This window comes from Ranitomeya imitator, chromosome 3, assembly GCF_032444005.1.
Source record: "Ranitomeya imitator isolate aRanImi1 chromosome 3, aRanImi1.pri, whole genome shotgun sequence".
Taxonomy (NCBI): Eukaryota; Metazoa; Chordata; class Amphibia; order Anura; family Dendrobatidae; genus Ranitomeya; species Ranitomeya imitator.
In genome coordinates, this window is record NC_091284.1 from 94,046,049 (window position 1) to 94,073,582 (window position 27,534).

The 27,534-nt window shown below is 43.1% G+C and overlaps 1 protein-coding gene across 2 annotated transcripts in view; it reads left to right on the forward strand.

Moving 5' to 3' along the window:
- The window catches only part of TMIGD1 (transmembrane and immunoglobulin domain containing 1), a 58,924-nt gene extending 38,158 nt beyond the window's left edge, over positions 1 to 20,766 (forward strand). The window contains exons 5-6 of one of the 2 annotated variants that reach the window (XM_069761155.1): positions 1,103 to 1,209; positions 19,132 to 20,766. In XM_069761155.1, the coding sequence (XP_069617256.1) occupies positions 1,103 to 1,209; positions 19,132 to 19,164 (140 nt within the window). In that variant the 3' untranslated portion in view covers positions 19,165 to 20,766. The remainder of the gene's footprint in view (positions 1 to 1,102; positions 1,210 to 19,131) is intronic. The other variant, XM_069761156.1, reaches the window with a different exon arrangement.
- The last annotated feature ends 6,768 nt before the right edge of the window (positions 20,767 to 27,534 follow it).

Below are 27,534 nucleotides of genomic sequence, written 5' to 3' on the forward strand. Positions count from 1 at the left end.
CTGACCCTTAGGCACTTTGGCCTCGATTTATTATTTTGGTGTGCATTCCAGAATTCTGTCCTAAAACAATTTAAATCACTATTTTTTGCACAACTTGGAAATTGTCCCAAAATAATGTGGGGGTGATTAATCAAGACAGGTGATTCTCTCGCTGGTCTTGAGGAGGGAGCATTCTTGAGTAGACCCTATTGATTCATTAAGCGGCTCATGCCTCTTAACGAATCAGGTGAGACTCATAGTAGCGCGTGATGCTATCTACGCCTTGGCACATCTTACTCTAGTCCCTGCTGGGGTAAGCTTTGTGGCATAATGAACACTGCCACTCATCATGAATTTGATGAGAGAGGGTCGCAATGTCCTGCCCTGCCTTGCTGCACCCACTTTCTCGAGGCTCGGTTGAGATGGGCGTGAACTTGCCAAATCACATTTTTGCACAACCTCTTTTGAAAACTTTTTCTGGCAAAAAAGCTTTGGTAAATCACAGCCCCTCCTGTGACTTTTGGCATTTACGCTCCAGTCCTGGTCAACTACATCAATATTGGACTACCTATTCATGCCATACAAATTCATGAAAATTGATGCCACTTTATGGCGTAACTTATTCTAGAAATCTTTGGATGGAGATTTCTGGCGGTGGCGCATGACAGTTTAGAGAAGCACTTAGCACATTAAATAGTGCGCGCCTCTTAATGAATTATGCACGTTCTCTAGCAAACACGTTCATTGAGACTGGAGTGCACAATGCTAGTCCTAATGAATTGGTATCTTTGTGTGCAGCCATATTTAGTAAGGGCACAAAACAGGATGGATTGCATATTATGGATTCATATAACATAAATCTATAACATAATTATAATCGTAAGCTCTATTTCTGTTCTTGTTACAAATTTGGTACCATGCAAAGTTAACAATATTGTCATGCTAATAACATTTTTGCTAAAAGCCATTCGACCACTCAATGATAGTATTCATGATGGATTGTATTGCTCACAGAAACCAAGAACCATCCAATAACTTTGGGTTTACAAGGGCAGTATCGATGTACTCGGGATTATAGGGTTAGTCAATGCGGTCAAAATAATATGTAGTGTCTCTTTCACAGATCGGCAGCCCGGTCTTCCAGTGGAAGCGATCGCGGCAGCAGTTGTGGTAGGAGCACTTATAATCGCGTTTGGAATGTTTGCACGAAGAGACCAAGTATTTAAAGTGGTGAGTATTAAAATACTATGAAAAAAATAGGACTTATCATAAATTGAATGAGATGAATAGAATTTGTATTTATGTATATATACAGTCATGAGAAAAACTAAGAGCACCACAAATTGAATTCTGTTATTTTTACATATCAAGAAACAATTTAAAAAAAATAGTCTTAAACTAGGTACAATAGAAACCTCAAATACTCAGCAACACATAACAAATTACACTCTGCCATTATCTAGTTAACAAAATGTAGACCAAACTGCAGAAGCAGTGTGTGAAAAATTAAGTAAGTAGAGTGTAAAGGTACCGTCACACATAATGATATCGTTAACGATATCGTTGCAACGTCACGCTTTTGGTGACGTAGCAACAATCCCGCCAACGATCTCGTTATGTGTGACAGCGACCAACGATCAGGCCCCTGCTGGGAGATCGTTGGTCGTTGGGGAATGATTAGGACCTTTTTTTGGTCGCTGGATCACCCGCTGTCATCGCTGGATCGGCGTGTGTGACACCGATCCAGCGATGTGTTCACTTGTAACCAGGGTAAATATCGGGTTACTAAGCGCAGGGCCATTGTAAAAGTAAAAAAAAAAAAAAACACTACATACTCACATTCTGATGTCTGTCACGTCCCCCGGCATCCACTGTGTCAGCGCCAGCCGTAAAGCAGAGCACAGCGGTGACGTCACCGCTGTTACTGCCGGTGCTGACACAGTGCAGGGAAACTCGGCAGCAGCGCGTGCATTAGGAGCGCTCTTGCCGAAAGCAGTTTTAACCCTGTGGACTCCGGCGTGGGACGTGACCGACATCAGAATGTGAGTATGTAGTGTTTTTTTTTTTACTTTTACAATTGTAACCAGGGTAAATATCGGGTTACTAAGCGCGGCCCTGCACTTAGTAACCCGATGTTTACCCTGGTTACCCGGGTGCTGCAGGGGGACTTCGGCATCGTTGAAGGCAGTTTCAACGATGCCGAAGTCGTTCCCCTGATCGTTGGTCGCTGGAGAGAGCTGTCTGTGTGACAGCTCCCCAGCGACCACACAACGACTTACCAACGATCACGGCCAGGTCGTATCGCTGGTCGTGATCGTTGGTAAGTCGTTTAGTGTAAAGGTACCTTAAGTAGCAGCTAAGTGTGGCTTATCAAATGACCTTAATAAGTGTTCATCAGCAAGTACGACCACCTATTTAAAAGCAGAAGTTTTTGTAGTTTGCTAATCTGGAGCAATCAGGTATGTGTTAACACAATGCAAAGGAGGAAATACATAAGCAATTATCTACAGTAGAAGAAGCATTTGTTGCTGCCAATAAATCTGGAAACAGTTATAAGGTCATTTTCAAACAATTCAGAGTCAATCATTGTTAAAGATTATTCACAATCAGTGATAACGATTATTCACAAGGGGAAATCATTCAAATCATTAGCAATATTCCAAGGAGTAAAACATCCCAGCAAATTCCCCTCCTGCTCAGACCACGCAATGGTCAGGGAAATTGCAAAAAAAAGAGCTAAATTAAGACTCTAAAGGCCTCGGCGTGTTAAATGTTCAAGTTCATGACAATTAAAAAAACTGGACAAGTATAGAATGTTGGGAAGAGTTGCAAGGGGAAAGGCTCTTCTTCCTACAAAGAACACAACGGCACAAATGAAGTTTGTATCTGAACAAATCACAAGACTTCTGGAATATATGTCTTTTGGACAGACAAAACCAGAGTGGAGATGTTTGGCCATCATGGAATGTAACACTTTTGGCTGAAACCCAACACATCATATCAGTACAACCACAACATCACAACTGTCTGGTGGTGGAGGGGTGATGATTTGGTCGTGTTTGCAGTCACAGGAACTGGGGGGCTTGCAGACATTTAGTATACCATGAACTCTTCTGTATAACAAATTATTTTAGAGTCAAATATGAGGCAATACTTCCAAAAGATAAAGCCAGACCAAAACTGGGTAATGCGATGGGGAAATGATCGAAATGATCACCAGCACACCAGCAAATCTATAATCAGAATGCCTGAAAATGAAAAGTATCAAGGTGTCGTAATGACCCGGTCAAAGTCCAGAATTCAGCCCTCTGTGGTGGGGTCTTTGGAGAGCTGGGCATAAAAGAAGGCCAACAAACCTCAATAAACTTAATGTTGTAAAGAAGAGTTATCTAAATTCCTCCAGAATGTCGTGAGACACCGATTCATACAGAAAATGATTGCTTCAAGGTTTTTCTGTTAACAGTGGTTCTTCAAGCTATTGATTCATGGGGGTGTACTTAATTTTCTCATACTATTTCTGCTTTTTGGCTTAGTTTATTATAAGAAAAAAAAAGACAGTGCATTTTTTCATATGTCATTCTTCAGCTATATTTTAAGACTTTCTAGGGACCAGAATTTTTTTTTAATTTCTTATATGTAAAAATATAGAATTTAGAGGGTGTACTTAGTTTTCTTCATGACTGTACTTACACTGCTCAAACAAATTGAGAAAAGGCTTAAATCAAACAACATATTTTGATCAATCAAATAAAAAAAAAATCTGATATAAATTTTATAATTTGTTGGCAACAAAATGACGTATCAGTGGTTAGTGGAAATCAAAATCATCACCCGATTGAGGGCTGGATTTCAAATTCCATGAAGATTAAAGTAAAAAATTGTAAATCAAAAATGGATTTTATTTGCTTAAATTACACCATTGAAACTCATAATTTGAGTCAATAATGTTTATGGCACACACATGCCTGTATGCACTCCTGATAACATCTGGTCAAGATACTGATGATATGACAGATCTCCAAGTTCTGGATCAGGGGATCAGTGAGCTAGTGGATAGTCTGTGGCACTATTTGGCAGTGTTACATAATGTCCCAGCGGTTCTCAATTGGATTCATGTCGGGGGAACATGAGGGCCAGTCAATGGCATGAATGTCTTCATCATCCATCAACTACGCATGAGGCTGTGCAAAGTCCTGCACAATCACTAATCCATGGAGCCCACTGCACCAGTGTAAGGGTTGACAATGGCTCTGAGGATTTCATCCCAATATCTAACTACTGTCAGGGTAGCATTCACTGTCACGTGGAGGATTTCATCCCAATGTTTAGCTGCTGTCAGGGTACCATTGGCTGTCACGTGGAGGATTTCATCCCAATGTCTAACGGCTCTCAGGGTACCATTGGCTGTCGCGTGGTGGATTTCATCACAATGTCTAGCTATTCTCAGGGTACCATTGGCTGTCGCGTGGAGGATTTCATCCCAATGTCTAGCTGCTCTTAGGGTACCATTGGCTGTCACATGGAGGATTTCATCTCAATGTCTAACGGCTCTCAGGGTACCATTGGCTGTCGCGTGGAGGTTTGGTCATGCAATGTAGTCATGCTGGATGAGGTTGCAGGCGGCATATTGTTCACCACAACATCTCAAAACTAGTTTATGTCTGTCACATGTTCTGTCAAGAGAACAGAGAGCCAATGGTAGATTGCCAATTTTGGTGTTCTCCGGTGAATTACAGCTGAGCTGCACAGTGCAGGGATGTGAATAGAGCTCCCACTACAGAATGTTTGGTCCCACCTGCCACCCTCCTGGATTCTGTTAATGTCAACTTGGTAAAAAATAAGCAGATCAGTAAGTCGTGTACAGCATTTTGTAGGACTCTGCCGGTGCTCCTTGTGTTCCTCCAGACACAAAGGAGCAGATGCCAGTCCTTCTGCTGGGCTGATGCCCTTTTACTGCCCTGTCTAACTCTCCTCATGTAATGGGCCATGTTCTGATATATGCTCCATGCTCTTGAGTCTGTTCTAGAAGTCACAGCAAATCTTGAGAGGACAGGTATGGATGTGCCATCCTATAGAAAGGAGCTGAACAACCCATGCAACCTGAAAGGGTTGCAAATACCACCTAATGCTACCAGTAGTGACAGCGACGCTGGCAAAATGCAAAATTAGAGAAAAATCAGTCAGGAAGGATAAGGAGAGAGCAATTGCCTGTTGTGGGGGTGTCTTACTGTTGCCTCTCTAGTGCAGCAGAGCAAGTAACAATGATTCACAATGGTTTCTGCTTCCCACCTGGACAGATTGATAGCCAGTGTCTATAATTCACTTGTGGTTATACTATGATGCTTCTGTGTTCCCATCATAATTTTGAGAAGTGTAGATGTAAAAGCACAGGCAAAAATAATTTTTTATGCAGTATAATCTTATATCGAGGTGGTAAAACCACTATTATTGAGCTTTGAGAAGATGGTAATTATTCAAAAATATGCTTCATAGTTTAATATAATCAATTAAGTCCCATCTAAAAAAAACAGTGTTCTGGGAATTACTATCACATATGGAAGAGGCGCATATTATAGTGTAGGTAGCCCTGCATCTGACGTACTATTGCCTAACCTCATATTATTCTAAGAACTTCCAGCCATTTCTGGGTGCTCACACTTCTTTGAACTGAGCAGAACATTGTCTCAAGTAGAAATTAACCCGGATCAAATTTACCAGTGAAGTAACAGAATATTCTCCATAACTGAACATGATGCGTTCACAATTCTTTGGTCAATCTGTTGTATGGAGATTTCCCATGTAAGATTAGTGGCATATTGTTCTAACATGTGACATGTAATAGCTCGCATTCCCAGAATATTCAGTTGTCCTACAAAAAGTCGCTTTCACGACTGCAGGATTGCTTCTTCACAAGCGCACATAGGGCAGCCTGGTTCATAGACTGGCATTGTACTCGCCAGTCTTAATAAATGGGTGGTTTGTACTCAGATAAAAATAATTGATTAGGATAATTGATTACCCCCTTAGTTAATTCTTTGCATCTTAACTGTGGTGTGCCCCCAGGGTTGGACTGGGGTGTCTGGGGCCCACAAGGGGAATGGATTTCAGGGGCCCACCCTACAGCTATACGCAAATACCTGTTAGCTGTTATCATTGTTATAGTGGAGCGTCGACTGTAAAACACAGACAGCTCCTGCACATCTACTGTGCGCCACCATAACTGGGATGTACAATTACGGTAGTTTGCATTAAAGGGTTCTTTGATGAAAACAAGTTGTCACCAATCCACAGGTCAGGTAGGTGATAACTTCACAGGGGAACAATTTGAAAAACATTTTCTGTTGAGTTAGGTTTTTGAGCTGATTTATACTAAAATTGGCATGCTGATTCCAAAAATGTAGTTAGTTTTTTTCTAGCACGTCAAGTTTTTCCTACACAACTTACCTGCCAGAGAAGCACAATTGCACTGATATCTGTAATAAGACTTGTTATCTGATTACAATTCGACTCATATAGAGCTACGTGGCAACTTGTAAGAGTAGTGTCACAACTTTGTCATGCCTATTTCTTATATATTTCATTTTTTGTTCATATTTGTACTATTTAAAAAAAAAAACAACACTTTTTAGGTACAGTAGTTTACATAGTTTTGAGAAGACAAAAATCCTATAGTTCAAAAACTTGACGTGATAGAGAAAAACTGAGATCATTTCTGGATTCAGCATCCAAAAAATAATTAAGAACAGTTGTCTGACCTAACTCTTAAAAAATTGTGTTCCCCAGTGTATTGACCGTTGGAATCCAACCATTGGAAACCATACCACTCGGAAGAATGGGGAACTTTTGTCCTTGACAGGGCACTTTTATCCCCATTTTAAAATGGAGCGGCAGATGAGATGTCTGACCGCAGCTCCAGTCATCCTCTTTCAGGGCTTCCAGAAAAAGTCAAGTGCAGCCACTTAGGGAATGAATGGATCAGTGGTCGAGTCGTACATGCCGCTCCATGCTAATGGGGATAACAGTTGCACATTCTGCAGATCGGTGCAGGTCAATTCAGTCAGACCCCCACCAATCAATAACTTATCACTTATCCCTTGTCCACTTTCACACATTCAGTATTTGGTCAGTATTTTGCATCAGTATTTTTAAGCCAAAACCACGAGTGGAACAATCAGCAAAAGAGTATAATAGAAACACGTCACCACTTCTGTATTTATCATCCACTCCTGGTTTTGGATTACAAATACCGAGGCAAAATACTGACCAAATACTGAATGTATGAACATGGCCTTAGGATAAGTGATTAGTTGTTTACACCTTTGGACCACTGTAAGTGCATATCTGCTACTGTGTAATAGTCACAGGACAGGAAGGGGTTAAACAGCTAAGTATATATCTCTATTGGAAATCAAGAATCTTCCCCTTATTCATATCAGAGAGAACAAGTGACCTCCATACACAACACAATCCACTTTACCAAGACCAATAATACCACATACAAGGAACAATTACCGCCACACTGTTACCAGACTACATATTATCACCACACAGTGACCAAATAATACCACATACAGTGGATAAATACCGCAACACCATGACCAGACCACATATTACCACCATATAGTGGCCAAATAACACCACTTACAGGGGATAAATACTGCTACGCCGTGTTCAGACCAGACATTACCATCACATAGTGACCAAATAATATCACATACAAGGTATAAATACCACCACAGCATGACCAAGTCACATATTACCACCACACAGTGACTTAATAATACCACATACAGGGGATTAATAAAGTCACACCATGACCAGACCACATATTACCACCGCATAGTGACTGAATAATACAAAATACAGGAGAGAAATACCACCACACCATGACCAGATCACATATTACCCTCACATAGTGACTGAATACTACAATACTAATCCTTAATAAGAAAAACCCAATGATAATAGATCACCAGTGACATTATATACAGGAGCTCTATTTATAGTATCAGTGTATAGGTAATACAGTCATGATCACCAGTGACATTACAGTATATTCCTAGTTCACGTGTATATAGTATACAGGTAAAACAGTGCCTATCAGTGCTATCATACACAGGAGTTCTGTATATAGTGTACAGATAATACAGTGACCACCGGTGATATTATACACAGGAGCTCTGTATATAGTATCAGGGCACAGGAAACACACTGACTCACCAGTGATGTCTAGAGTTGAAGTCATTCATCTTCACTTTCTTCTTCATCATGTGCAGACTGCCATCACTTCTTCACTCCCAGACTCGTCTCTGCAGAAAATAACTTCTACACTATGTCAGGTGAAGAAAAAAAGTGACAAAGTGCTGCCCTACACAGTAACAGGACCCCCTTTTTGCCCTCCCCCCTCCCATGGAAGGCAGTATCCTTGAAAGAACATTAAATTACAGCAGTTAGGCTACGTTCACATTTGCGTTGTGCGCTGCTGCATCGGCGACGCAACGCACAACGCAAACAAAAACGCAACAAAACGCACGCAAAAACGCTGCGTTTTGCGACGCATGCGTCGTTTTTTGCCGAAATTTGGACGCAAGAAAAATGCAACTTGTTGCGTTTTCTTGGCCCGACGCTTGCGGCAAAAAAAACGCATGCGTCGCACAACGCAGCACAAAAAGATGCATGCGTCCCCCATGTTAAATATAGGGGCGCCCGACACAAACATGCATAACGCTAATGTGAACGTAGCCTAATAATGTCCCCCGATTGGCCCCTACAATAATTATGTCGCCACTTGACACCATAAACCAATAACGTATGTTCCTCATACTGATCCCCATATACTAGGAATGTCACCCCTTTAATAAGGTCCCAGATCCTGGGCCCCTTTATTTAATGTCCCAGCCTGGGTCCCTTTATTTAATGTCCCATCCAAGGCCCGTGTTGTATTCATCCTGGATCCCTTTGTGCACTTTAACCCCTTTACGGCCTATGATGTATATATATTGGCGCACGGCCTGTCAAAGAGCAGAGCGCCCTGTCACAGCTGCAATCAGCATTCATCTTGACTCCAAAAATATAATGTTACATAGAGTATAATGGGCTCCATATAACGCTCCATACAGTATAATGGGCCCCATATAGTGCTCCAGACAGCATAATGGGCCCCATATAATTCTCCATAAAATATAATGGCCACCATATATGGCTCCACACAGTATAATGGGCTCCATATAATGCACCATACAGTATAATGGGCCTCATATATGGCTCCATACAGTAATCACTACATATAATGCACTATACAGAATAATGCACACCTTATATAATACCATAGAGTATAATGGCCCCATATATTGCTCCATACAGTATAATTGCTCCTTACAGTATATAATGGCCTCCATATAATTCTCCATACAGTACATAATCGTCCCCATATAATGCTCCATACAGTATAATGGGACCCATATAATGCTGCATACATTTTAAAAAAATCAAATACTCACCTTTCCCATTCCCTGCAGGTCCATTCTCCTCAGCATCTTCTGACTCTCTGTACTGCTTGACACAGAGTGCGCTGTAGTGACATCATTGCGCCCTCAGCCCTGACAGAGTCAGAAGACGCTGAAGATACTGCTGGAGCTGCGGGGAATGAGGAGAGGTGAGTATTTATGGGGTGCCCACGCTGGCACCTGGCTCCCCTGACACACGGCTTCATAGCATGCTGGTGTCCCCGATGGCAAGTGGGCCCACCTGTTCACACAAGGTCTTGGCACTTGCCTGTGTGCGCTTGGTTGGTGACGCTGGCCCTGGTCGTCGTGGCTGGTCAGGTATGCGTGCTTGCGCCTCTGCCTGTATTTTAAAGGTCCCTTCTCCCTAAAAACGTTTTGTTTTCCTTCTTGGACTGGAGTAACACTTTGAAATAAGAAACACTGTCACTTTACATGAATTTCACAGATGTGTTTTGGTGTGTTCTTGGTAAACCAGTCCCCTTTTTTTTTGCAATCCAGTTCACAGAATTGTCTTGGTAAAATTAAAACTTTCGCCAAATATGTTCTTGTGTGAGAATAGATATGTACAGCAATGCTCATAAACTAGATTTGCTCCAATCTGATGTAATGCCTCCTTTCATTTAAAATAAGTGCGAGGCAGATTCTCAGGGAGATCTATGTTCAGCCCATAGATCTTAACAGCTTATTTATATATTAGAAAAATGTGGATTTCTCTGGATTAATAGATTGGATCGCAGATATCAATTTGTAATTTTGTTCAACCTTCTATAATTTACATGCCCATATAGACGGCTTAGGAGGGTGGTTGATCTTACTGAGAGATTCCCTATAAAACATGCCAATGACTGAGCTGCACGGGAGACTAGTTGGACAGGTAGGTCCCCAATGACTTACCTGTCCACACCTGCTATCCTGGAGTGACAGATTTCTCGCTGTGTGCGTATATGGAAATATCTGTCACTCCTGGGGAACAAGCTGGGAGAGGCCGCTGGAGACTCACCTGTCCAACTAGTCTCCCATGCGACTATTCTGAGTAGTGGACAACCTTTTGGAAGTCCATTTACACTGGCAGATAATTGTAATGAGTGTTCCTTGGACCACTGGCTTCCTACCAGCCAGTTTAACTAGATTACCCAAAACGCTCGTTCGTCAGTTAAAATAACTTTTAAAGGGGTTGTCCAGCACTATGAGATGCACATGCTGTCACCATTCCCCTGTATTTTCCATTCATTTGGGATTTCTAACTCAGCTTCTTTCAATTTGTAAAGAATAGAGAGAAGCCAGAGAAGACTAGTTGGTATATGACCACAAGCAAGCAAATCTCACACATGCCATCATGCAACAACCCTCCCACATGGGGAATTGAGGTAGCATGCACAGAGCACGCAGGATTCGGCAGTGTGAAATCACATACTGTATAACGCCTGCAGACTTTTTTTCTGAGACTGGAAAACTCATTTTAGCTTACTTAAAGGGAACCTGACAGCTGATACATACTGCTTGATCCACAGGCTGCATGTATCAGACACCAGCTGTACGATATCAGCCAGATATATCTGGTGCTCCTGCGTTTTAGAGACGTTGCCCTGGAGTAACATGGCTCTCACAAGAAGTGCATGCAGGAAGATACCTGCCAATCCATGGCAGCGGGCAGGGAGATGCCACCAAGTACCCGCCTGTCTGACTAGTCGGTAGTGCTATTAAGGTGTGTTTTACTCTGAAACTGGTCTTTTCTCAACTAGTTTTTGTGACCCTGCTATTTGCAACAAAGCTTTTGATGGTTCTGCGATTGTGCCCCAACATCTTAGCAATTTCAAGAGTGCTGCTCCCTCTGTACAATTTTGTTTTTACTTTTCAGAGTCAGTTAAAAAGTTTTTTACCCATTTTGCCTAAATGGAAAAAGGAAAGCAAGTTGCCTAAAAATTCTGCACACCTTGATAAACGGTGTTTCAGACCTTATTCCCCCCATTACATAAATACCCATCACCTGATCTGCTTCATTCAATAAGCATTCAAGGTTACACAGCGCGGAGTTGGAAAATCTGCATAAAAATGATGATATGGTCGAAATCATCACTGCTTAATAATTCTGCACACAGTGTTATATATGGACCATGATGTACCTACGTCCATATATGTTTACGCACTTGCGGTATCACTCAGAAAAACAAAAAATTATTTCCCTGTCCCATGTACACCACTTTATAAGAATATTTCTATAGACATCTTCAATGAAGACATCCCAGAGTGACACATGGGGACTTGACGTGCCACCACTCAAGCTCCATACACATGATCCAGGATGAGCTTGCTTATGGTTGTATTTCATTAGTTTCAACAAGTCTTGCTAAGCTGGAACGAATAGTTTTCATGTGATAAAAAAAAAAACTAGCCAAAGGTATGTGCTCTAATGGATTAACATCAGATCTAATGATAACAGCCGTCCGGTGTCCATGTGATGATTGGTTGCCCTAGTTAAGGTTCATAGTCACGATGTGAACTCATCCCCTTGGCTCAAGATCCTTGTACTTCTCAGCTTGACTTGCTGTGTCTTGCTGGGAATGTTCTGTGGCTTCTCTCCTACTCAGTGCAAACTGAATTATGACTCATGACAATTAAGTATATAAGTGGAAGGTTGAAAATAGGTCACGATCCTCACAGCTGCTTGCACTAGCTCTATGGCACCCACCAGGGTCACGATCCTCACAGCTGCTCGTACTAATCCTGTGGCACCCACCAGCCCCAATAGGGTCACGATTCTCACAGCTCCTTACGCTAGTTCCATGGCACTCACCAGCCCCAATAAGGTCACGATCCTCACAGCTGCTCGTACTAGCACTATGGCACCCACCAGCCCCAACAGGGTCACATTCCTCACAGCTCCTTACGCTAGTTCCATGGCACCCACCAGCCCCAATAGGGTCACGATTCTCACAGCTGCTTGTGCTAGTTCCATGGCACCCACCAGCCCCAATAGGGTCACGATTCTCACAGCTGCTTGTGCTAGTTCCATGACACCCACCAGCCCCAATAGGGTCACGATTCTCACAGCTCCTTGCCCTAGTTCCATGGCACCCACCAGCCCCAATAGGGTCACGATCCTCACAGCTCCTTGCGCTACTTCCATGGCACTCACCAGCCCCAATAGGGTCACGATCCTCACAGCTCCTTGCGCTAGTTCCATGGCACTCACCAGCCCCAATAGGGTCACGATCCTCACAGCTCCTTGCGCTACTTCCATGGCACTCACCAGCCCCAATAGGGTCACGATCCTCACAGCTCCTTGCCCTAGTTCCATGGCACTCACCAGCCCCAATAGGGTCACGATCCTCACAGCTCCTTGCGCTAGTTCTATGGCACTCACCAGCCCCAATAGGGTCACAATCCTCACAGCTGCTCGTACTAGTTCTATGGCACTCACCAGCCCCAATAGGGTCACAATCCTCACAGCTCCTTGCGCTAGTTCTATGGCACTCACCAGCCCCAATAGGGTCACAATCCTCACAGCTGCTCGTACTAGTTCTATGGCACCAACCAGCCCCAATAGGGTCACGATCCTCACAGCTGTTCGTACTAGTTCTATGGCACCCACCAGCCCCAATAGGGTCACGATCCTCACAGCTCCTTGTGCTAGTTCTATGGCACTCACCAGCCCCAATAGGGTCACGATCCTCACAGCTGCTAGTACTAGTTCTATGGCACCCATCAGCCCCAATAGGGTCACGATCCTCCCAGCTCCTTGCGCTAGTTCCATGGCACCCACCAGCCCCAATAGGGTCACGATCCTCCCAGCTCCTTGTGCTAGTTCTATGGCACCCACCAGCCCCAATAGTATCACGATCCTCACAGCTGCTCGTACTAGTTCTTTGGCACCCACCAGCCCCAATAGGGTCACGATCCTCCCAGCTCCTTGCGCTAGTTCCATGGCACCCACCAGCCCCAATAGGGTCACTATCCTCACAGCTCCTTGCGCTAGTTCTATGGCACTCACCAGCCCCAATAGGGTCACGATCCTCACAGCTGCTAGTACTAGTTCTATGGCACCCACCAGCCCCAATAGGGTCACGATCATCCCAGCTCCTTGCTCTAGTTCCATGACACTCACCAGCCCCAATAGGGTCATGATCCTCACAGCTTCTAGTACTAGTTCTATGGCACCCACCAGCCCCAATAGGGTCACGATCCTCACAGCTGCTAGTACTAGTTCTATGGCACCCACCAGCCCCAATAGGGTCATGATCCTCCCAGCTCCTTGCTCTAGTTCCATGACACTCACAAGCACCAACAGGGTCATATTCCTCACAGCTCCTTGCGCTAGTTCTATGGCACTCACCAGCCCCAATAGGGTCACGATCCTCACAGCTCCTTGCCCTAGTTCCATGGCACTCACCAGCCCCAATAGGGTCACGATCCTCACAGCTCCTTGCGCTAGTTCTATGGCACTCACCAGCCCCAATAGGGTCACAATCCTCACAGCTGCTCGTACTAGTTCTATGGCACTCACCAGCCCCAATAGGGTCACAATCCTCACAGCTCCTTGCGCTAGTTCTATGGCACTCACCAGCCCCAATAGGGTCACAATCCTCACAGCTGCTCGTACTAGTTCTATGGCACCAACCAGCCCCAATAGGGTCACGATCCTCACAGCTGTTCGTACTAGTTCTATGGCACCCACCAGCCCCAATAGGGTCACGATCCTCACAGCTCCTTGTGCTAGTTCTATGGCACTCACCAGCCCCAATAGGGTCACGATCCTCACAGCTGCTAGTACTAGTTCTATGGCACCCATCAGCCCCAATAGGGTCACGATCCTCCCAGCTCCTTGCGCTAGTTCCATGGCACCCACCAGCCCCAATAGGGTCACGATCCTCCCAGCTCCTTGTGCTAGTTCTATGGCACCCACCAGCCCCAATAGTATCACGATCCTCACAGCTGCTCGTACTAGTTCTTTGGCACCCACCAGCCCCAATAGGGTCACGATCCTCCCAGCTCCTTGCGCTAGTTCCATGGCACCCACCAGCCCCAATAGGGTCACTATCCTCACAGCTCCTTGCGCTAGTTCTATGGCACTCACCAGCCCCAATAGGGTCACGATCCTCACAGCTGCTAGTACTAGTTCTATGGCACCCACCAGCCCCAATAGGGTCACGATCATCCCAGCTCCTTGCTCTAGTTCCATGACACTCACCAGCCCCAATAGGGTCATGATCCTCACAGCTTCTAGTACTAGTTCTATGGCACCCACCAGCCCCAATAGGGTCACGATCCTCACAGCTGCTAGTACTAGTTCTATGGCACCCACCAGCCCCAATAGGGTCATGATCCTCCCAGCTCCTTGCTCTAGTTCCATGACACTCACAAGCACCAACAGGGTCATATTCCTCACAGCTCCTTGCGCTAGTTCTATGGCACTCACCAGCCCCAATAGGGTCACGATCCTCACAGCTGCTAGTACTAGTTCTATGGCACCCACCAGCCCCAATAGGGCCACGATCCTCACAGCTGCTAGTACTAGTTCTATGGCACCCACCAGCCCCAATAGGGTCACGATCCTCACAGCTCCTTGTGCTAGTTCTATGGCACTCACCAGCCCCAATAGGGTCACGATCCTCACAGCTCCTTACGCTAGTTCCATGGCACCCACCAGCCCCAAAAGAGTCACGGTCCTCACAGCTGCTTGTGCTAGTTCCATGACACCCACCAGTCCCAATGCTGCATGCATCGGCTCACATAGAGTCAATTGGCAGCTGCAATTATATTAATTTTTTCCCATGCCAGAAAGGTTTTAATTGCCACAAATTTTAATGAATACCTTATACCTGAAACTTCACCCTTCTGTTTGGTCTTGCAATGTATGTATTAATATGGTGGGTGTAACTACAATAAAAGTCCATGTACAGCAACGTTATTTCATCCTTATTATGGAACATATTTACATTACATTCATGATATTTCGTACAACAGGTTAAACGTACAGTTGTGCTCAAAAGTTTACATACCCCGGCAGAATTTTTGCTTTTTTGGACATTTTTCAGAGAATATGGATGATAACACAAAAACTTTTTCTCCACTCATGGTTAGTGGTTGGGTGAAACCATTTATTGTCCAGCGACTGCGTTTTCTCTTTTAAATCATAATGACAACCCAAAACATCCAAATGACCCTTATTCACATGTAGTGTAAATACTTTTGTTTTTTTCTGATGCAGAAAGTCTGTTGCTTATAACAGTTTAATCAATGTCCATATGATCTCGTGAACACTCAGGTCTGTTGTGGGGGATGTTTTTTTTTAGTATTTTTCATTCCATTTTTTTTATCAATTGAACTCGGTAGGGAGCTTGAAAAGCAGCATGTAAAATCACTATCGTTTTTCAGCCCAGAATAGCAGAGATTCTGCATTAAAACAAAATGCTGCTTAAAATCACACCTATCCTCAAAAAGCCCTCTCTTGACCCATCCTCTGTATCTAGCTATCGCCCTATATCACTTCTCCCCTATGCCTCCAAACTACTGGAACAACACGTCTACCTTGAACTGTCCTCCCATCTCTCTTCTTGCTCCCTCTTTGACCGCCTACAATCTGGCTTCCGGTCACACCATTCCACCGAAACTGCCCTAACTAAAGTCACCAATGACCTCTTAACCGCCAAGAGCAAGCGACACTACTCTGTCCTCCTCGACCTGTCGGCTGCCTTTGACACAGTGGACCATTCCCTATTATTACAAACCCTCTCATCCCTTGGCATCGCAGACTTGGCCCTATCCTGGATCTCATCATACCTAACAGACCGGACATTCAGCGTCTCCCACTCACACACCACCTCCTCACCTCGCCCTCTATCTGTCGGAGTCCCACAAGGTTCAGTCCTTGGGCCCTTGCTCTTCTCCATTTACACCTTTGGCCTGGGACAGCTCATAGAATCTCATGGCTTTCAGTATCACCTCTATGCTGACGACACACAGATCTACATCTCTGGACCAGATATCACCTCCCTTCTAACCAGATTTCTGAAACTTAACATGGACAAAACAGAATTCATCATCTTTCCCCCATCTCACACGACCCCCCCAACGAACCTATCCATTACAGTAAATGGCTGCCCACTCTCCCCAGTCCCACACGCTCGCTGCCTCGGGGTAATCCTTGACGCTGATCTCTCCTTCAAACCACATATCCAAGCCCTTTCCACTTCCTGCCGACTTCAACTCAAAAATATTTCACGAATCCGTTCATTCCTCAACCATGAATCTGCAAAAACCCTAGTCCATGCCCTCATCATCTCTCGCCTTGACTACTGCAACCTCCTGCTCTGTGGCCTCGCCTCTAACACTCTCGCACCCCTCCAATCTATTCTAAACTCTGCTGCCCGACTAATTCACCTGTCCCCCCGCTATTCCCCGGCCTCTCCCCTCTGTCAATCCCTTCACTGGCTCCCCATTGCCCAGAGACTCCACTACAAAACCCTAACCATGACGTACAAAGCCATCCACAACCTGTCTCCTCCATACATCTGTGACCTCGTCTCCCGGTACTTACCTACCCGCAACCTCCGATCCTCACAAGATCTCCTACTCTACTCCCCTCTTATCTCCTCTTCCCACAATCGTATACAAGATTTCTCTCGCGTATCACCCCTACTCTGGAACCCTCTACCACAACACATCAGACTCTCCCCTACCATCGAAACCTTCAAAAAGAACCTGAAGACCCACCTCTTCAGACAAGCCTACAACCTGCAGCTACCACCGATCGACCAAACCGCTGCATGACCATCTCTACCCTCACCTACTGTATTCTCACCCATCCCTTGTAGATTGTGAGCCTTCGCGGGCAGGGTCCTCATTCCTCCTGTACCAGTTATGACTTGTATTGTTTAAGATTATTGTACTTGTTTTCATTATGTATACCTCTCCTCACATGTAAAGCGCCATGGAATAAATGGCGCTATAACAATAAATAATAATAATAATAATAATCTATAAATAAAGCAGATTGCTATTGTGTATGTTGGATTGGACACCTGCGGAAAACATGCACAAGAAGTTCAGCATGAAAAAAAAATGAGGCAGTGCAAATTAATTTTTTCAACGACCAAATATGTGTAAAAAAAAATTTGCAGCATGAAAATCATATGAGACTCGCCCATTCAAGTCTATGTGTGCAAGAAATAAAATAATCGGATTTCATACAGAGCCGATTTTTACAGACACATTGCAATTGTAACTGGAGACTGTATATGGTCATGTAAATGATCAATTGCTGCTCCTGTAAAAAAAAAATGGATTGCACACAGACTGCACATTGATGTGACAAAAAAAAAAAAAGTCTCACTTTTGTGGATGATTTTTCATACTGTCATGTGAACCTATCTCTGGGATAGGCCATTAATACCGGATTGGTCGGTGTTTGTCTCCACCAATCAGCTACTGTAACAGCCTTCTGTGTAGTTTGTACTTTCGCCACTTTTTTATTTTTTTTAATAACAGTGTTTATTGAATTTTACAATAAGAATTACATAGTAAAAGTACAGAAATAAAATATAAAGCAGGCCTGTGGAGTCAGAATCAGTATAAAGTGGACCAATAAATTGGGTACAGTAGTACCATGCAGTATGTGATGTAAATGTTTTAATAAGAATTTGGAAAAGTTATGAAATATCCTATAAATGTCTGTTCTGTTCCTGATCTAAGGATCTTAGCTTTTAGTTAAGATGAATCTGTGCTGCACTTTATGCACATGCTCAGTACTGACCAGGGCTGGGGAGTCAGAGGTTTGGCTTACCTCATCCAGAGCCCAGCTTTCCACATATTCTGTAGCACTAAACAATGAGACAATCATCAGTGGACACTGGGAATAAAGATCAGGACCAGGCGCCCCTTTCCTGAGATGAATCAGTGCTGCACTTTACGTACATGCTCAGTAGTGAGACAGGGCTGTGGAGTCAGAAATCAGGGAAATTGAGGTGTCAGATTCAGAGTCGGTGGTTTGGCTTACCAACTCCACAGCCGTGATATAAAGTAACATTTGTAACTTTCAAAACAGAAAGCTACCATAAAAATAGGTGAATTCAGGACCCAAACATCAGCGCCCCAAGTTCAAACTAAGGGAAATATACTGAGAGAAAGGGGAAGGGATATAGCCGCTCAACATAGACTCTGAAATCCACCCTTCAAACCATATTTATTAACAATCCCTCTGAACCCAGTCTGTATCACAACGGTTCCAGATGCCTCAAAATGAGTGTTCTCTAATAAAGCTGCAAGATATACAAGATATATGAAGCATGGAATAACAGGAATGCAACTCTCTTACGGTTGGTGGGCCAATCCCCATTTGGATGTTATTAAACATCTTGCAGTAGGAGCTATTAGGACCTATGGTCAATCTGGACCACCACCATTTTTATTTAATGGGAGTATTGCAACTTTGTTACATTCACCTAAATGGGAAAAGACTGAAATACCTTACATTGCCAGTAAGAAAAGTACATCTCCTATGTATGTAAAAAAAATAATCTTACGACCACGTTAAAAAGTATTATTATATGGCGTTTAGAACCATTTTTAGATAAGATACTGGAAACGTGAAATATTGAAGGAAATTTCACACATTCCACAATTGGTAACCGCTTGTTTCTTTTTGCAGTGCAAGAAGGGTCATCATGAGACTGCGATGTAGACAAACCTCTGATGTTGCACTGATGAATTACAACATTCTGCCTTCGACTGCTGGATTTATAGAAAGAGAAGCCAATGATTTCCATAAGGATTCCATGTCTATGTTCATTAATGCAACTCCTTTTGTAAGAAACTTTATGCCAGTTCCATCTGTTCTGCGCTTACCCTTTAACTAGACCAGATGAAAGACAGGGTCACCACCCCGCTGATTTACAGGAATTGGTTTACAATGCACCCTTAGATGGGGGGCTGAGCCAGGATGGGCAGTGAACTTCTCAGTAAGTACATTGCCATCAAACTCATTCGCAGCATGACTCATGGACATTACAAAACCATCTATTCTCCCCGGGTGTAATTCATTATTATTGATGTCACATTGTGAATTGCAGTAATTGCGACAGATACTCTCCATAAAATACCGCTCTATTGCCTTCCCAGTATGGGTTTAAGGTCGACCTATTTACCGATTTGGCAGAGGTGGATTTATGGGAACTTTTTTTTTTTTACAGCAACTTCTTGATACTTTTCCAAATTATTATAAATCCAAACTTACTATTACAAAACAATGGCTTTGATGAAATATTAGTAATAATAATACCCACTCTAGAGGATAATATATTGGGATGCAAGAAGTAAATTTACCTGGAACCTAAATCCTGTTGCAGATGAGACCCAGATTCAACATCCACACAACAGATGCAACAAACGCAGAACCAATCAGAGCCTTGGATTATAACCAATTTATTTGAAGTTTATACAAAACTTTTGGTTCAGAACTAAATGGCCCTTTAGCTTGTAACTTGGATATCACAAGCTTTCTCTGCTAATGCATAGGAAGTACTAATGAGCGAACGTGCTGGGCTAAGGTGTTATCTGAGTATGCTTGTGTGCTTGGGCGGGCTCGAAATATATGTTTGAGTCCCCGAAGCTGTTTGACAGCCACAAACATGCAGGGATCGCCGGTTTGTTAGGCAATCCCTGCATGTGTTGCGGCTGTCTAACTGCTACGGGGACTCGAACATATTTTTTGAGCACGTCGAAGTCACTCGGTTAGCACCCAAGCATACTCCGATAACACCTTATACGAGCTTGTTCGCTTATTAGTAATAGGAAGTAATACATCTACCACACACAGGCGCATTATTTTCTTAATGAAGTCTATAGAAGTGCTCATGTAATCATTAGCAAAGAGATCTGGAGATTTGCATGCCATCATCCATAAAGGCAAATTGATAATTCATTTTCAAAATTGCCAAATCTGGGGTAACATCTGTATTCAGTGATGACAGATTGTTACATTACTGAGATTGCTACTGATAAGATCCTACTACCATATTTTATGTAGTCGGTAGAGGGAGGAGTGAGCGGATAGAGACAGCACCTCCTCCTCCTCCCGTCTACATAGAATCTTATCAGTAGCGGCTCTCATCTATCTCAGTAATGGGAAAGTCTCTTTTCACTAAATACAGATATTACCTTAGAACTGAGAATTTTGAAAATGACTGGTCAATCCTGTCCGAGAAAGAAGTAGATTTCTCTGATATTACAAAGTTTCTTATTTTCACGTGTGTTATTGATTTATTGAATAAAAATTAAAACGACGGTTACTCTAAGTGCTCATTCTAGCAATTAGAAGCCTCTCACCCAGCCAGGTAAAACCTCCGACTTTGCACTGATGAGGGGCGCACACTCTGAGGCTGAGAAACGGACAGCCACCGCCTACAGGAACTGCGCCATAAACTCACAAAGCATGAGAGAGACAAAAGAAGAGGGTGTAAAATAGGAACCAATATCTCTATACAATAATAAGTAAACGCGAATAATGAAAATGAATTATTGTATTATGGATAAAGTGAACAGACAAGTATAAAAGATTAGAAAAGAACAAAAAAAAATAACTTGGTCTCCACAAAATAATATATGGCGAGCCAACCCTAATCTCTAACAGACCAATACCAAGCTAACAATGTCACAATACACGGGTAACCAAAAACGCAAGATTAAAAAAAAAGGAAGAAAGCAACGTGATGGCTGTAGTGAACCAATAGATCACATAGGTAAGAAATAAGCATATATAGAGATAATACAAATTACAGATTCAAAAGGGCACGAGACTTAATGGTGCTACCTAGAGAAATTAAGTGTGGATAGGTCATATCAAGGAAGGGGAAATCCGGCAACATGTCCATGTGTGAATTCACAATAAAACCAACATTTATTAGATAAATTAAAAAAACATGAAGCAAAAACATGTTTAAATAACCTCCTAGGAAGCTGGCATACACATTGCAAACAAGAAGTTCTTACTCCTAGATTGGATAGGGTATGACCCCACACGTTGCGCCAACAAATGTGGCTTCATCAGGGGTATCCCTCGCTCATCTTCTTTTGTCTCTCGGGCACATCCTGAAACATGTCTGCAAATGAAGTGTCTCGTTTGGCTTCTTATCCCAACTCCTATAGCAAGGCTTGTTAAAGGGTCGATACAGACTTAAGGATTGCTACATCCAATAGGTGGCGCTCGAGTTCAAGTCTTCTTTCTTTCTGAAGAGTCCTCGCTTTTGGACTCATACTATGGCACAAGCTAAGTTGTTAAAGCTAGGAATACACTTTATGACTTCTCCATCACCTAACAATACTTGGATTACAGGTAGCTGTGTGCTCAGGAAAGGTTCTTCGTCCCACAAAAGGTGTTATCTACTATATAAAGCTGAATGTGTGTGTGTGTATGTGTGTATGTGTGTGTGTATGTCCGGGATTGGCATCTGCACCATCGCAGCTACAGCCACAAAATTTTGCACAGTCACACGTCTGGACCCCGAGAGCGTCATAGGCTATATTGTGAGGCAAAATTTTAACCCCGCGCGTTCCAATTCACCAAACAATTTTGCCCCTATCTACATAATGGGGAAAAAAGTGAAAGGAAAAGTGTTGGAAGCGTCGCAGCTACAGCAACAAAATTTTGCACAGTGACACGACTGGACCCTGAGAGCGTCATAGGCTACGTTGTGAGGTGAAATTTTAACCCCGCGCTTTCCAATTCACCAAACAATTTTGCCCCTATCTACATAATGGGGAAAAAGTGAAAGGAAAAGTGTTGGAGGCGTCGCAGCTACAGAAACAAAATTTTGCACAGTCACACGTCTGGACCCTGAGAGCGTCATAGGCTACGTTGTGAGGTGAAATTTTAACCCCGCGCTTTCCAATTCACCAAACTATTTTTCCCCTATCTACATAATGGGGAAAAGTGAAAGGAAAAGTGTTGGAGGCAAATTGACAGCTGCCAGATGTGAACAAGGGGGACTTAAAGAGTGAGAGCGATGGCGCCAAAGAGTATATACCGTACACTAGCTGAGGTGGGACCCCGACATGAGATACTCACCACATACGGGGATATGAACACACACACAAAATGCGCCACACACTCCCACGTGCTTGAACACGTATACCACCCTCAGCACACATTTCACCACACATACACCAACCTCGCCACATAAAAGTCGAAACACAAAAGTCGCCGCTCAAAACTCGCCACGCGCAAAACTCGCCACATGCAAAAAATAGGCTCACGCAAAACTCGCCACAAGTGCAAAACTCACCTCATGGAAAACTCGCCACACGCAAAACTTGCACATGCGGAAAAATTGCCACATGCACAAAATTTGCAACACATGCAAAAGTTGCCTCACACAAAACTTGCACATACTCAAAAGGCACCAGACATAAAACTCACCACGCGCAAAACTCGCCATGCGCAAAACTTGCTGCACACAACTTGCTACACTAACCTCTCACATGCAACTCGACACACAAAAAGTTGCTACACGCATGTTGCCACACAAAACTCATCTCACAAAAGTCGCTACATGCATGTCGCCACACGCAACTCAACACACACAACTTGACAAACGAAACTCGCCCTAAAACACACACAAGTCTGGTATTAGCCTTCAAAAATAAAAATCTGATTAATAAGCAGACAAACTACAAGAGCAACAAATGTACCATATAGGAAATACGGCAGCTGTCAGTCACATGACCTGTCTATTATGTGTATGTGTGAGCTAATATATACTGCCAGGGGGAGGGCTTCCTGTTGGCTGGGGATTTATCAGGCTGCCAATTTATCTTACAAATACTGAGGTAAAAATACTGAGCAAATAACGTGTTAACGAGGTCTAATACAGGAGATCACACAGGTATATACTATATACAGGGGAGATGACACAGATATATACTATATACAGGAGAGATGACACAGGTATATACTATATAAAGGAGGAGATGACATACAGGTACATACTATATACAGGAGGAGATGACATACAGGTATATACTATATACAGGAGGAGATGACACACAGGTATATACTATATACAGGAGCAGATTACCTACAGGTATATACTATATGCAGGAGGAGATGACATACAGGTATATGCTATATATAGAAGATGACATACAGGTATATACTATATACAGGAGGAGATGACTCACAGATATATACTATATACAGGGGAGATGACACACAGGTATATACTATATACAGGAGATAACATACAGGTATATACTATATATAGAAGGAGATGACATACAGGTATATACTATATATAGGAGGAGATGACATACAGGTATATACTATATATAGGAGGAGATGACATACAGATATGTACTATATATAGGAGGAGATGACATACAGGTATATACTATATACAGGGGAGATGACAGCAGGTATATACTATATACAGGGGAGATGACATACAGGTATATACTATATACAGGAGATGACATACAGGTGTATACTATATATAAGGGAGATGACAAACATGTATATACTGAGGTGAAAATGAGAGGTGTGAGGTGAAAATGAAAAGGTGTGAGTGCAAAATGAGAGGAGTGAGGGAAAATAGTGTAGTGATCGGAAAATGACAGATGTGAGGTCGAAATGACAAGTGTTAGGCGGGAATGAGAGGAGTGAGGGAGAAAATGAGAGGTGTGAGGGAGAAAATGAGAGATGTGAGGGGGAAAATTAAAGATGTGATTGGGAAAATGAGAGGCGTCATGGGAAAATAAGAGAAGTGACGTGCTATAACTAACCACAGATATTTACTATGCCCAGGCAACGCCGGGCTCTTCAGCTAGTCTAATATAAGAATCAAATATTCTATGTTTAGACAATGGGTTTTAGGATATAGAGTTTTGTCTTCATTCAAAGACTGCTCAATCAAGATTTACACACTCTGGCTATTCTGTCCAGAAAAGCAAAGAGTTTACGGTCCTGGTGGAATTATACTTTAACCCCTTAATGACCTGAGATATAAGAGAATAGCACCCCCATACAGGTGACAATCCAGCAGCTGTTGGTTGTACACTATTACTGACAACTTGCTGCATCAGCTATGATCAGTGTTTGCACCATCAAAATCTGTTTAACCCCTTAGATGCTGCTGTCAATAGTGAATACATAATTATAAATGGTTAACAGAGTGTGGGGGCTACCTCTTTATCCCAATTGGTGTCCATTTTGTGGTCCTGACATTTGCCATGGCAATTCAAGACCAAATAGTGGCCTTGGAGTCTGCCGACTGTAGTAATCTGTTCAGAAGTTAGCGGCATTTAGGTGGTAAAAATACACATTTTCATTTCTGTCATGCCACTTTGCATTAATTCCTGAAAAGCACCTAAAGGGTTAATAAACTACCTGATAGCAGTTTTCAATATGTCAGGGGGTGCTGTTTTTAAAATGGTTTAACTTTTGGGGGTTTCCCACTATATGGGACCACTAAAGGCACTTTAAACATGGATAGGTCCTTAAAAAAATAAATTTTGTAAATTTCCTTGAAAAAAAATGAAAAATTACTGTTACATTTTTTAAACCTCCTAAAATGCTAACAAAATAAAAACATTTTACAAATGGTGCTGATGTAAAGCCGACATGTGGGAAATATTTATTAATGTTTTGCTGTGGTATGACTATCTGGATTAAAGGGATAATCATTCAAAGTTTGACAATTGCTAATTTTTTAAAATTTTTCTCAAATTACTGATAATTTTTATAAATAAACAAAACATATTGACCTAAATTTACCATTATCCCAAAGTATAATGTGTCACGAAAAAACAATCTCAAAATCACTGGGATTTGTTGAAGCGTTTCAGAGTTATTACCGCAAAGTGACAATGGTCAGATTTCAAAAATTTGGCTCCGTCACTAAAGGTACCTTCACACAACGATTTTGTTAACGATATCGTTGCAACGTCACGCTTTCTGTGACGTAGCAACTATCCCGCTAACGATCTCATTATGTGTGACAGCGACCAACGATCAGGCCCCTGCTGGGAGATCGTTGGTCGCTGGGGAATGATTAGGACTTTTTTTTGGTCGCTGATCACCCGCTGTCATCGCTGGATCGGCGTGTGTGACGCCGATCCAGCGATGTGTTCACTGGTAACCAGGGTAAATATCGGGTTACTAAGCGCAGGGCCGCGCTTAGTAACCCGATATTTACCCTGCTTACCATTGTAAAAGTTAAAAAAAAAAAACCAGCACATACTCACACCTTGCTATCTGGGGACTTCGGCATCGTTGAAGACAGTTTCAACGATGCCGAAGTCGTTCCCCTGATCGTTGGTCGCTGGAGAGAGCTGTCTGTGTGACAGCTCCCCAGCGACCACACATCGACTTACCAACGATCACGGCCAGGTCGTATCGCTGGTTGTGATCGTTGGTAAGTCATTTAGTGTAACAGTACCTTAAGGCGATAAACTCATTTTATGAATGGAAAATAAACAATAGACGAGTGAACAAAGTGTACATAAGAGCTTTAAGGCCCCGTCACACATAGCGAGATCGCTAGCGAGATCGCTGCTGAGTCACAAGTTTTGTGACGCAACAGCGATCTCAGTAGCGATCTCGCTATGTGTGACACGTACCAGTGATCAGGCCCCTGCTGTGAGATCGCTGGTCGTGTCGGAATGGCCTGGGCCATTTTTTGATCGTTGAGGTCCCGCTGATATCGCTGAATCGGCGTGTGTGACGCCGATTCAGCGATGTCTTCACTGGTAACCAGGGTAAACATCGGGTTACTAAGCGCAGGGCCGCGCTTAGTAACCCGATGTTTACCCTGGTTACCATCCTAAAAGTAAAAAAACAAACACTACATACTTACCTACCGCTGTCTGTCCCCGGCGCTGTGCTCTGCTCTCCTCCTGTACTGGCTGTGAGCGTCGGTCAGCCGGAAAGCAGAGCGGTGACGTCACCGCTCTGCTTTCCAGCCGCTGTGCTCACACAGACAGTACAGGAGGAGAGCAGAGCAGAGCGCCGGGGACAGACAGCGGTAGGTAAGTATGTACTGTTTGTTTTTTTTACTTTTAGGATGGTAACCAGGGTAAACATCGGGTTACTAAGCGCGGCCCTGCGCTTAGTTACCCAATGTTTACCCTGGTTACTGGCATCGTTGGTCGCTGGAGAGCGGTCTGTGTGACAGCTCTCCAGCGACCAAACAGCGATGCTGCAGCGATCCGGATCGTTGTCGGTATCGCTGCAGCGTCGCTATGTGTGACGGGGCCTTTAGGCTCATTCATCATTTGCATTTTTTTAAGTCACTTTTTTTTGTCTTGTGGCTTTCATTGACAAATTCTTTAAACTTATCCACGTGCTTCTTGAATTTTGAACAAAACACAAAATATTTATTTTCGTCTTTGGCTCACTTTAGAACTTTTTAAGCACAAAAACTTGCATGTTTTGCAAAATGTTGCAAAAATTGCCATTTGGGAGGAGAGAGGGGTAATTGAGTATATTTGTGCCAAATATTGTGGCTTCTTAAAAAGTTATACTTGTTAGCAGCACAGTGTCAACATCTCAAAGGATGGGGGGAGGAGGCAGGGAGTGTGCAAATACCTAATAGCTTGAGGTTCTTACTACAGGCAGACGTTTTGAGTGACAGTTTGGAGGGAGGACAATTCAAAAAAATGGGTTCACATGGGTGCACTATCAAATTAATTCACAGAGTATGGGAAAAAGTCAAACTCATTAGGGAAGTGAGTGGGTTCACCAGATTCTCGCCTATTTGGGACAACATTTATCTACCGGAATTTAGGCAGAGGGAGGGTTTTCACTTTTGGTCTGCAGCAGGTATTAAATGGCTGGGGCAGCTGATAAGTCAGGGCAGACTTAAAACATTTGAGGAGTTGCAGGAAGAATTTCAGTTGCCACGGTCTGAATTGTTCCAGTATAATCGTATCTCTCATGCTTATCAGGCACAGAATAAAAGGGGAGCCATAGTGGTACAGATTGATCTCATGATCGACTATATCCTTAAGAATAGCTGCACGAAGGGGGCGATTTCAGAAATATATGGGTTTCTACTTTTTT